Here is a 13,602-nt window from a genome sequence, read left to right as displayed (position 1 = left end):
CGCTGTCTCCTGCCACGAGTCCGCCGCCTTGAACGAACTTCTCTCGCTTCTGTCGGCTTTTCCGGGTTCCGGGTCGGGATCGAGGGAGGGACTTCCGGGGTCAGAACAAGTTGCTTCCGGTTTTCCGTCTGTTTCGATAGGGTCCTGCAAGGGAGGAAAAATGGGAGGAGTCCGTGTTGCCAGGGACGTGGTAAGGTCGGGTTTGGAACTTTACACTGGCTACCCATTGAAGAGAGGATTACTTTCAAAACGGTCTGCCTGACCCACAGTGCACTCTCTGGGAAGGGTGCGGGTGGGGTCAAGAAACTGCTGCTACCTTATGTTTCAAGCAGACTCTTACGCTCCTCCTCTAAGAACCTGCTGGTGGTACCTTGTTTCCGTAAGAGTAAATGGGGCTTTCTCTTCAATTGCCCCTAAGCTATGGAATACTCTTCCATGCGAAATCAAATCTCAGGCCTCCGTTCCTGCTTTTCATAAAGCATTGAAAACTTGGTTGTTTGCAAAGGCGTACCCGTAGATACTCTTCATTTGTTTTTATCGTTTTTCCTGTTAGGCGCCTTGACGCCCTCGGGCTTAGTTGCGCATTATAAGACTACTTTCATTTCATTATAAGACTCCTTTCATTTCAGACAAGGGAGTTCATGCTGTGCCATCGCCCTAGGGAGGGAGGAGACGACGTTCCACATACGCTTTTTTGGAATTTATGAAATAGTTTAGGATTCATTTGTCAGACATAATACAATATTTGCAGTTAAGACGTTGGTTGTATCGGCATAAGATGACATGAGAAAAATTACTGTATTTAAGAAAATCTTTAAAACATAGCGAATAAGGTTGGTGATAACGAGATCAGTAAACAATTACATTATTACCACTGCACCCACATAAGAGTAAAGGGATTCATAATCTTGGAGCAAAAATCTGTAGTAAGAAAAGGAAACCATTTGGGTAAGTACTTACTCCCCTCTCTTCCAAGAAAAAGGTGTTAAAATTGATTTGATGATGGCAGTTAGCAAAGGAGCATCTTAGAGCTTTTAATCTTGGTATCCCAGAACCTTTTTTATATATGTTGGGAATATTCTAAGATAACTCAGATTGGTATTGCTGTGTAGATGTCCTGTGGAACTGAGGAATGGTTTCCTGGTGATCAAAAAGATATATGTATACCCAGATAGTCTATGATAAAATGTGCTTGTCTTTTTAATGACAAACTTTGTTAAAAGGAAAAAATGGAATCTTATTGAATCCCCAATTCTAAATAACTTGTTTGTCATAATTAGTGCTCTCAATTTATGGTATGCGCTTTTTAACATACACACCTGCATTTATTCATATATAATTGTTGCCCAGATTATCAGTATCCTCATTTATTTTGTATGTCACAAACAAGTGAAGTCATACCTAATGTGTTTCCATATTTATTCCATGAATGTATACTTATACTTTGGTGCCATTTGAGCACTATGAGCAGATAAAAATGATATGACAACACATTCATATAATAAATACTCGCATTATACTGCACACATATAACGTTATTTAAGAAAATGTTATCCTTTTTTTCAACTCCCCGTGCTGTCAATCTGCACAGGTTTTGGACTGAAAGTCTTGGATGCCATCACTGTGATTCATGGAAAAAAGCCAATTTCTGTAGTTTTCTATTTCTATAAAGAATTACATACATTGTTTTCTGTCTGTATTTAGCTGTAGAAATCAGTAAAAATGGAAATAATTCTAAATCTGATATCAAAATCTGAAATCAAAGCAATACCACTCAACCTATGCATCCATTTTAATCGGGATTCCAAGATGTGCATTCATTATACATCTTGCATGTTTTTCCAAGCATGATTTTCAACAGTTCAAGTGTAGCAGAATTTATGTGGGGAAAAAATGTAACATCCTGGGTTTTGCCCATCATAAATTGGGAAATCACTTGGTATTACAGCGCTAACTCCCATCTCGAGATCCAGAGCCTTGAGTAATATGCTAGTACTACAGCTGGTAAATACACCACCCAAAGGAATCCGCTACTATCAACACAATGCAGTATTATTGTATCAAAATACTGAAGTGAAGACCATAGATCTCTAACCATACACTTCCATAAAGTGAAACTTTCTTACACTTTTGTGAGCTTTAGAGCCTTTTATACCATCTAGGAATCATATACTGTTCTATGCTGTATTCTACCATCTTGTCAGTAAATTTGATATGTCAAGAAATTATAAATGTGTTTTTTATTTTTAATGGGTAAAAAGAGCTGATGGGTGAGCAAAGGGATACAGTTATATTCCCTAAATGAAAGTGCTTGTTATCAACTAATTATTTAAAACCTTAAAAAAAGAATATTGAAAGGTACATTTGTTAAATATGCCTCACATTTCTGCAATTTTTCCGCAATTTAGTAAATAATTACAAATTCATGGCACTATCCAAAACTGTCCTGAAAAGAAGTTGATGCCACAGTCCCAACAAAAAGACATCAGTCATTTTAATAATCACATCTTCACATTTTGAGTAAAGTGGGTTGCAATTAAATTAGTAACTACTGCAATTGTGTTTATAAATATGCGTGCTCTAATTGCAATGTCTGATTTACCTTTGGAAGTTAGTAATTGTGGAGCTCATGCTTGTACATCTGCGTCATAATTTTATTAATCATTAATTTTGTTGGATTATAAAATCAGTTTTATATCATATTTGTCCTATTTAATAGCAGGAATACTTTGGATCACAGCAGTAACTTGAAAGAATTGTCTGCTCAAGCTTTTTCCTTTACTATTTTTTTTATGCAGATGAGCTCTGTTGGCATCACAGAGAATGTAAAAGGAGATAATAAGAAATTTGAGGTTTGGTGTAATGGTAGAGAAGAAGTCTACATCATTCAGGTAACTTTATAATCACATTCCGCAAACGTATAATGTTATTTTTTTCCTATGCATAGGATAATATTTATGGGTATGTTCTGTGCCACCACTGAATTTTGTTAATCACTTGAACTGTGCATGAATCGGTGGTCAGGAACACTTAGGGGGCTTATTACGATGTCAGGCGGATGGACACCGTAGCGGTCTGGAACCTCCCAATCTTAAGTCAGCGGTTCCAACCTCAGTATTAGGATGCAACCACCCATAGGGCAGTCTCAAACATCCATTTTACACTGGCAATTTGTGCAGCGGGCAGAAAAGACCCGTAGCGCAAGCTACCTTAGTTAAATGTATGTTTGGAAACATCCCTACCGTGTGGCAGGCACCTCACGGTGCCTGGCACATGGTGCAGGGATGTTTACCAGACCCATAACAGAGGGCCAGGGGGAAAGGGGGCCCTTCTAGGGGCCCCCTAAAGTCACATTCCAACAGTCTTTCCATGATGAAAAGGCTGTCGGGGACTGACATTGTAATCCTGACAACCGAGCAGAGGCTGGCTCCACCGTCATGCATGGGATTACAATTTGCTCCTCTTCCAACGGGCTCTGTGAGCCCATCTGAAGAAGAGCGGAATCCCGCTGTGGGATTCCCTCCGACTGCTGTCATCGTAATATGGCACTTGGAGGGAAACCCTCGACGTCGGGCGGAAAGCCTCCAACAAACTGTTGGAGGCTTTCTGACCGGCATCAAAACCAGGCCCTAAATGTTAATGTGCCGTATAACTGCCATTTGAAAAATTAAACTAAACATGCTGTTTTGCTTCACTTGATAATTTAAGAATCAAAATAAGTGAGTGGATACGTTATTAATGTCATTTTCTTCAGACATGCTAAGATACCTGGTATGTCCAAGTTGGGGCTTGGTTGTAAGCACATATAGGGAAATGACATAACAAGAATCTCAATTAAAACTTCCACTTTCTTCATTACAGTGCTCACTCAGTTGTGTATATATCCTTTTGACAGGTTTTCAGCTTTCCTACCCAATATTATTAACGTCTTCCATTCTACAGGGCATCCGCATCTCATGACCTCCTATGAGTTTCACTAAAGTTGTATCAGTGAATGTAATGTGACAAGTAAAAGTAGGTCTGCGTGTCATATTTAAGTAACTTAGACCCTGATTCATATTTTGGTGGTTGGGCAATTGTTCCGCCAGTGCGACAGAGTACATTTCTCTGTCGCCTTGGTTGAGGTCACAACCGCCAAATATATGAATGATCTCCAAACTGGGAGTCATTTATAACGCATTGGCAGGAACTGACATCACAGCGGTTCCTGTCAATGGAAATCGCTGTTCCGTGCAGGGCTGCAACCGTATTTTCTTTTTGAAAATAACAATTAATGCTCCCCTCGACCTGGGAGTCATCTCCTATAGCGGGGGGAGCATTATTTGATTTTTACTTTCCCAAACCTTGGCGGTGACAGACAGTAAAAAAAATTCTATATGTCTGACCATCCTAGTTGGGTGGGTGGACATGTAGCCATTTCTTTGACGACCCTTCCTCCAACAGGCCATCAGAGATGTTTCGCCATGGCAGTGACTGAATAATCACTGTCATAGCAAACCAAAAGGTCCGCCCACATTTAAATCTGGTGGGTGGACCTTCATGTTGGCGGACGGTGCAACGGTGACGGAGTATAAATACACCCAACATTTAAATCTGGCATTACTTATTCCCATCTTTTTGTTGTCACTGTACTTAGTAGCGACGTACAAAACTAGTAGTCGCATACAAATGCACAACAAGAAAAATTACCTATTCTCTGATGTCGCAGAAAAGGCTTCCAGAATGTCATGCAGAGTTGAACCTTTTCAGAGATAGGACAACAGTAGATAATTTTCACTTTTTGAGCCTTATCACTGAGTTACAGTTTAATTTCCAAGGTACAATGAGCCACAGAGCCCAACCCTGTCCATACTCATCCCATTTAAGGTATTATATAGAGATACTCAAGGATTGCTGGGTGGAATGCTTGAATTAATCTTGCACTTGTAATTAGACATATTTGAATGCAGAAAGGAATCATAAATTTGCAAACCAGCCTTGGGCGTATTACAATAGGGACAGTGAAACCCAAGCCGTTAAGCTAGGTTCAAACTGGACAAGATCATCAGCAGCTACAAGCTAGTTTCCTCCTTGTTTGGCCTCATTAATGAGGTACAGTGTACTGGACTGCTGTCAGAAGCAATTACTGGTGAGCCATAAAAGAGATAACATGACATGCCACCAAAAGTAGTTACTAGACTCTGAGATTAATTTAAGCCTTCCATCATCACTTTTTTGTGCTTGAAGGCGTGGGGAAGTTTGGCTTAAAGAAGTATGAGATTTGAATATAGACTTTTGTTCATTCTTTTTCGGTTGATACCCCACCAGGTATTTTCGTCAGATGTCGGGCATGAGGATGGTTAAAATATGTGTACCACATTTTAATTTCAGAATGATAAACCTAACAATCCTGCTGATCCATTTAAAATATTTTCTAGCAGCACTTGATTTACAACATGCTTATTAACAGTTGTCCATTCAGAAAAGCTGGTAACTTTCACTAGGCTTTTCACTGGCACCAAAACACTACCAATTTGCTTTACAACTCTACATTCTTCCACCTATTCATTGTGTTGTAAAGGACTAGTCACTGAGAAAGCCTGTTGGGCCATCTTTTTTATTGCCAAGGAAAAGGTGACCCCTCACAGTATGTGTTTGCCGAGCCATGGAGTCAACTCCACATTGATATAAGCTATTATAAATCCTTGGCTGTGTAAGATATTCCCAAAAAGTATAGGTACAAAGGCCTAGTGACCTGACAGCACTATTAAAACTCAGTAATGGAGGACTGGTTATCGTTATCTAATTGATTCCTTGCTGACTGGCACAAAACAATATCAATGTTTATCTATATTTATTTCATAGTCCTACTGATTTTTAGACAAATATGTGATAGTGATTTTGTATTTTGAGTACATGTATGATTTGTTGGCTAAGGGAATGCTCATTATTTAATATATATATACATTTTTTAAAGGTATGCACACACAAATTATTATAGCTCGGTGCATTTCATTCAACTCCATACACTTTGTCAGAAGCATGCGAAACACAGAACATTCGAAAAAAGTAAACACATAAATTGTACCTCAAGTATGGATTTCAAAATCATATCTATTAACAAATTTACTAGGCTCTGTTCACCTGTAATCAGCATACATTCACAGTCAAGGGGTGTGGTCTGCCGCGCAACGGAATGTCCGCTCTCAGAGTGAGCTCCGTCGGCCGGAACACAATCCTTGATTTATCCGAACACATGGGGAGCTGGTGAGGAAGCTACTGCAGCCCACGGCTAGCGGAACACCTGTAGACCCAGAGGTCGCCTTTCCTGGGCTCCGTGGTCATACTGAGGCGGAGATCAACAGGACTTTGCGTGACCGCCGGCCGCCTGTAGTAATCGGGGCATTCGGGCAGTGGCTGTGATGGGCAGCCTGAAAATTGAGCCTGCGGCTGCTGCTGGACCGTGAGCCGTGGACTGCAGGTGATGAATGAACTCCTCTGCCGAAGGTGCCCCGTGGCTTAGAGGTATGTGCACGGACTGTGGCTGCTGAAAGGCCCGTGGCTTACTGAACGGCGGCTGGGGTTTAGTGCAGCTGCGTAAGAGGAAAAGCAGGCCGACATCTTCTGAACCCTGCGGCGCCACTTTAGAACCGCGCAGACCCCCGGCCACGATCTGCAGCGAAGGAAGGGGCTGAAGGCTGACATATGCAAATTGGCCCCGGATCGTTTATTTTGCCAAATCCATACAGAGGAATTGAAGCTCCGCCGAGATTGCTGGCCTTAGAAGGGGGAGCACTTGAGTAAGGATATAGCTCTAATTGGAGTGACTGTCCCTTACAGACCAGACCGGCTACAACTGGGGAGAGTCATCCACAGGAAGGTCTTATAATTCTGAGACAGCTGAGCAGTGCGGAAGGTTGGAGGTCAGTGGGGAGGCCTTGTGTATGTGCAACTCTGCACGCTTGCCAGACGAGGGGTGGATTGAAGAGCCTCGGGCTGCAGTTGGCAGTAAAGGGTCGCCCGACTGCCCATTTAGCAAGAGACTGAGGCCAGCGCTCTGCACTCCATTTGTACTCCTGGAAGCCAATTGTGGATAGGGCCCATCTAGCTTAAGCGGAACTGGGTGTGTTGCGCTGTATTGGTGGTGCCCATTAAAGTGGAGTGGACCCCTGGAGGCGGGTGGCCTCTGTGATGGGATCCTAAAGGGATTCCCTGTGAAGGTCCGGTTTCCCGCGCAGCTACCGGTAGGTCGGAACGAGTTGGTGTGTAACACGAGACGGGTCCCTGAAAGGTTCTTCAGAAGGGACAGGCGTAGACACAACTGAAGTTGCTCTTGTTGGACGCTGTTGCAGACGGACCGTGCCAGATACTGGATGAAGACTCACGTTTTATCCACCTACCTCTTACCTCTCAACATGGGTAAACAAGACACTAAGCAACCAAACCTCACTTTTGAACACAAACGCGCATCACGCCATGCTGAATCAGAACCTGATGCGCAGGCAGAAGGCCAACAGGACACTCACACCGAAGATCAGGGCGAAGACTTATGCACCATCATGTTGGAAATGCGTTCTAGTCTGCGCAATATAGACTCAAAGCTGGATACCCTAATTGCGCAACTGGACTCGGTTAAAACCCAGGCTACTGTGCATGAAACCCACCTAGATGCTCTAGAGAACCGACACACCAAGTTCCACGAATTCCAGGTGGAAACTAAAGAACAACTTCTACATATGGATAAGTTGCTTGGAATTATCCCGGCTAAGAACGACGGTTTGGAGGTGAGGTCTCGTAGAAACAACCTACGAATTACTGGTGTCCCGGAAACAACTGGCATACCCAAAATGGAGTCCTTTGTAATGGATCTACTGCACAAACTTTTCGATCCACACCTTTCCTCGGTCTTCGTGGTGGAGAGAGCACATAGGTCCCTAGGGGGCGAAAACTCCAGTCGGGGCGTCGCCTAGACCCATCCTGGCGAAGCTCTTGAATTATCAAGACAGGGATCTTATTTTGCGACTGGCTAGAGAGAAGAGTCAGATTTCACACAAGGGTAACACCATCTCTTTCTACCCAGATTTTACCCCTGCTGTACAAGCAGCACACTGAGAATTCCTCCCGGCCAAGCGTATCCTCCTGCAGTCACAGAACCCATATTCCCGGTTATACCCAGCTAAATTAAAGGTTTCGTATGATGGCACTGCTCACTTCTTCACCGATGCGAAATCTGCACTGAAATTTGCTAAACACGTCGAAGGGATGAAAAGTGAGGAACTCCCGGGAGCTGGGATGTCGGACACTGGCCACCTTCGTGACAATGATTAATATGGGTATCGTATAGTACACAAGCCTGGGTGATTGTAATGCTATGTTACCGAATTGGGGTGCTGCTGATTGTGTTGAGTTTGTGGGCTGCGGGGCTCCGCAGTATGTCAATACTCAGGGTGATTTAATTTGTTTTGATATAAGGCATACACCTCTCTCTGCAGTACTTCCGGCCACCCTGTGCTAACGGGGGAGTTTGCCGGTGCCGCTACTCCCCCATGGGAAGTTTCAGAGTACCACTTTGTGGTCTTTCAAGACTGAGTTTGTCCTGGAAAAATATATTACACAACCTGTTTGGGGGGTTGGAGTGGGAGAGGGGGGTGGTGGGATTGTTTTATTGTTCATTGCCAGTATGCTTGTATTTTATTGGTCAGAGCGCACAATCTGTCGTTGGAAAATGTCGCGCCCCCACTGTTCACATAGCTCAAGTTCAGATGATACACATGTGATCACACTACAACATTGAATATGCTTACTTGCAACATTAGAGGGTTGAATGATGGCAGGAAATCTAGACTCGTCCATGCTTATCTATCTAGACACAATATAGATGTATGTCTATTGCAGGAGACACACTTAAATGTAACACCTTCGCAAAGGTTAAGATTGGTCAAGAGGGGAGTGGATTCATGGGAAGGTGAAATGCATGGGGATCCAAAAGGAAGGTATCTCCTCTTTAGTGGTGTGTTGGGAAGAGTTTCACTGGTCATTGTAGCAATATTTGGCCCGAATGTAGACTCCCCCAAGTTCTTTCAGGATATTTGGATGAAGATTAGAGGGACAGGTTGCAGCTCGATATTGTGGGGAGGGGATTTTAATGCCATTCTAGATGATGATATGGACAGAAAGGGTGCAGCTCACCCCATGCACCTGGCCGCAAGCAACACCTTGAATGTCATAGTCTCAGATGGGGAATTAGTGGACATATGGCGTAGGAGACATCCATAGAGAAGGTACATGCATTTCAGGTGCCTGGTCCCAACTGGACTTTTGGTTAGTTTCTCGAGACATAGCTGCCTGGACAACTGACATAGTGCATCTACCACGCACCCTGTCGGACCATGCCCCATGCTTATTGAAATTGTCACTCCCAGGATGGCCTAACCACGTCCTTTTACAAAACGTATGTGGAGGGGTTGGCCCCCTGATTGCTGGCGACATACGAGGAGGCCTTGGAAGAGGGTGTGCTACCCCAAATCATGAGAGAAGCGATTATCATTACCCTTTTAAACCCTGGAAAGTCCGAATTGGACTTAGACTCTTATCTGCCCCTATCAATGATAAATGTGGATGTTAAAATTCTAGCTACGTTAATTGCAAACAGGCTTCAGCCTCTGCTCCCCATTGTCGCACTCCCAGACCAGTCGGGTTTTATCCCCAGGAGGTCAACTTCTCATAATTTGTGGACTATATTTTCAGTGCTGCATTATTTAAACCCAGACGTACACGCAGCGGCCGTGTTCTTAAATGCCACCAAGGCATACGACTCGCTCGAGTGGCCGTTTTTATTCACAATTTTAGGTCTCATGGGATTTAGCCCGCTCTTCATTAACCGCATCAGGCTATTATACACCCTACCCAGCGCTCGGGTCCGGGTGAATGGCCTACTTTCAGAACCCTTTCTTATTACGCATGGTACTAGGCAGGGGTTTCCTCTCGCTTCTCTACTTTTCGCGATTGCGATGGAGCCCTTGGCTGCCAGGAACAGGCAACACCACACTGCCCGAGGTATAGGGTTCAGTTCCCGGAGCTTACTTGTTTCCCTTTATGCAGATGATGTGACTCTTTATCTTGTCAATCCAGAAGAGAATATAGACAACGTTTTGAGAGAGTTTATTCGATTTGGAGGTTTGGCTGGTATCTTTATAAATTGGGCCAAGTCGATGATTTTTCCATTGACAGACGGCACGCCCCAGATGACATCTGAGTTCCCTCTGAGATGGGAGGCAGTAGCGGTTAAATACTTGGGAGTTTGGATAAATTGGGATACGCAGGAGGTGTGGACCTCAAATTACGGGACGGCCTTTACGTGGTTGGAGGAGAAGGTTAAGGTGTGGACTGGATTGCCGCTTTCGCTGGCCGGGAATATAGCACTAGCCAAAATGGTCTTGTTACCAAAGTTTTTATATTTATTCGTTAACCTGCCGATCCCGCTCACGAAGCAATTTTTTAACACCCTGAAGTTGCACATGATCTCCTTGGTGTGGGCGGGTGGACAGGCTAGAACTTCCTGGGATTTGTTGATGCTTCCGCTGAAGCATGGAGGTTTGGGCACACAGGACATGCTGCTTTATGCCCTGTGCACACAGGCTCAATTTCTGCACTATTGGGTCCACCCGACACCCTTTCAGCCACATGTTGCTGTAGAAACTGATGCCATGGCTCCCATTCCCCTCAAGGTAGCAGTCTACCAACAATTGCATTGCCCACATGGAGTTATAGATACATCTGGGTCACTGCGTTGGACTTGGGATGAGCTACGTCGGAGGGTGGATATTCCGGTGTTGTATGCCCCCTCCGTACCCTTAGCACAGAACCCAATGTTACCTTGCATTCAGGATGGGGTCAGCAAGCCCTTGGAACGCAAGATGTCACTCCACACTTTTGACAAATTGTATCCGGGAGATTCGTTCACCCCCCCCCCCCCCCCCCCCCCCCCTACGAGGCAACTGAAGAGCAATCAGTGCCATTTGCTGAGCTCGTCCTATATCATAAACTGCGGGCGGCCTGTTGTGCCCTCTGGGACAGTTTCCTGTTGGCCCCTCCGTCGCTGCCCGCACTGGAGAACCTGTTAAGATCCCCATTTCCCCGAAAACTCATTACACGATTTTACACAACCATGCAAAATACTGCTCCGTTGGTGACACCTAAGTCACTGCAGGTCTGGAACAGTGAACTCCCTACTGCATTGACTGAGGCCCAATGGGATTCTGCTGTGGGCAGTTTACAGAACTCTCCCCAAATTATAAGCTCAGATTAATTTATTTTAAAAATCTACATAGATTTTATAGAACACCTGTGAGTCTTTATGGTATGGGCATCAAAGCCGATGGATGCTGCTGGCGCTGTAGGTACACCCGCTTCTTTTTTACATGTAGCATTGGACTGTCCAAAAGTCCCTGAATTCCGGTCACATGTATTCAACTCAGTGAATCAGATTCTAGGCATGGCAAACGCCCCGTCCCCTTCATTGGGCCTGTAAGGGTATGTTAAGGACACCCGCCTAAATTACGTAAACTACATGCACTCCTTTTATTATTTGTCAAAAGACAAGTCTCAGTCCACTGGGGCAGGAGACCGGTCCCCTCCATTAAGGGGTGGCTTGCAGATGTTACATACGGTCATACGCATCTAAACACATTTAGGGAGCTTATGCCCTCTACCTCTAGACCGTGAAATATATGGGATCCATTCCTGACCTGGGCGCAGCAACAACAAGAAGTTACTGAGGGGGCACATACGGATGAGGCTCAGACTGAGACACTACAGTGATGGGATGTAGGTTGTCATCTGCTATTGAGTCTATTCCCCCTTCACAAACCCCCTGAGCTTGTGGAATATATAGACTGAGTCGGTGATGTATTTGACCCTCTATGTTGTATTGTATAATGTGGATTTGATTTGTTCATCTATTTCTGCTGATGCTTACATCTTTGTGTATGTACGACAAATAAGTATTTTTCTTTTGTCATTGGATGAGGGCGAGTGGGGTGCCACTACTACAGATGTGTTGTGTGCTGTATAGATTGTGACTAATTTCAATTCTGCACTGCGTTGATACTACGCTGGCCTGTTATATTGCAACGTGCCATTTGTTTGAAAATGCCAATTAAAAAAAAAAAAACATACAGGCACTTTAAGAAGGATATTTTTAGAAAATGTGCAATTATAACCATTGACCATAATTGACCAAGTACTGAGGATTCAAGTGTAAAATTGATCCTACAGGCCTACCAAAGAGAAGCAAACAAAACAACTGTGACTTAATTTGGTGCGTTAATTGTAGGTACACAATCCTATCATCTGAATAAGAATTCAAAGATTAGAGGGTAATATAGGGTAACATCTCGTTACACTAAACTTCAACCTCTTAAATACATTCTGCTTCAATAACGTTAAATGAGTCAACAGCTAAGTATTAGTCCATGACAGCTTCCTAAAGTATATCTTATTATCAGCAAGGGTTGAAATTTAAAAGAGAATGCAACGCTTATTTTTTATAACCATGTTATGTTGGATGTATGACGTTAGCACGCATACATTTACCACGCATACCATTACCACGCATTTTTTACAACGCAGGACCCTTTACAACGAATTCCTTTACAATGCATTACACTACAATGCAGATCCTATTACAACGTATACCATTACAACGTAAGTATAGGTAAGTATATAATATTTTAAAATAATGTAACAAATAAATATTTAAATATTTTAATTAATTATATTAATTTTTATTTAAGAATTTGTAAATATATATAATATATATGTTAAAAATACCCCTATACCCCAAATCCCAAACCTAGCCCTGAACCCTAAAAATACCCCTGTACCCCATAACCCAAACCCAGCCCTGAACCCTAAAAATACCCCTGTACCCCATAACCCAAACCCAGTCCTGAACCCTAAAAATACCCCTGTACCCCATAACCCAAACCCAGTCCTGAACCCTAAAAATACCCCTGTACCCCATAACCCAAACCTAGCCCTGAACCCTAAAAATACCCCTGTACCCCAAAACCGAAACTCAGCCCTGAACCCTAAAAATACCCCTGTACCCCAAAACCCAAACCCAGCCCTGAACCCTAAAAATACCCCTGTACCCCATAACCCAAACCCAGCCCTGAACCCTAAAAATACCCCTGTACCCCATAACCCAAACCTAGCCCTGAACCCTAAAAATACCCCTGTACCCCATAACCCAAACCTAGCCCTGAACCCTAAAAATACCCCTGTAACCCATAACCCAAACCTAGCCCTGAACCCTAAAAATACCCCTGTACCCCAAAACCGAAACTCAGCCCTGAACCCTAAAAATACCCCTGTACCCCAAAACCCAAACCCAGCCCTGAACTCTAAAAATACCCCTGTACCCCATAACCCAAACCCAGCCCTGAACCCTAAAAATACCCCTGTACCCCATAACCCAAACCTAGCCCTGAACCCAAAAATACCCCTGTACCCCATAACCCAAACCCAGCCCTGAACCCTAAAAATACCCCTGTACCCCATAACCCAAACCTAGCCCTGAACCCTAAAAATACCCCTGTACCCCATAACCCAAACCTAGCC

The 13,602-nt window shown here is 43.7% G+C and overlaps 1 protein-coding gene across 1 annotated transcript in view; it reads left to right on the top strand.

Moving 5' to 3' along the window:
- Positions 1 to 13,602, top strand: part of LOC147683962 (guanine nucleotide exchange factor DBS-like) — a 1,615,891-nt gene that overhangs the window by 1,432,673 nt on the left and 169,616 nt on the right. Inside the window, exon 23 of the mRNA XM_086942584.1 lies at positions 2,799 to 2,891. Within this exon, the coding sequence (XP_086798710.1) occupies positions 2,799 to 2,891 (93 nt within the window). The remainder of the gene's footprint in view (positions 1 to 2,798; positions 2,892 to 13,602) is intronic.

Source organism: Lissotriton vulgaris, chromosome 11 (genome assembly GCF_964263255.1).
Source record: "Lissotriton vulgaris chromosome 11, aLisVul1.2, whole genome shotgun sequence".
Classification (NCBI taxonomy): Eukaryota; Metazoa; Chordata; class Amphibia; order Caudata; family Salamandridae; genus Lissotriton; species Lissotriton vulgaris.
The sequence above is the reverse complement of the archived record's forward strand: the minus strand, read 5'-3'. Positions and strand labels throughout refer to the sequence as shown.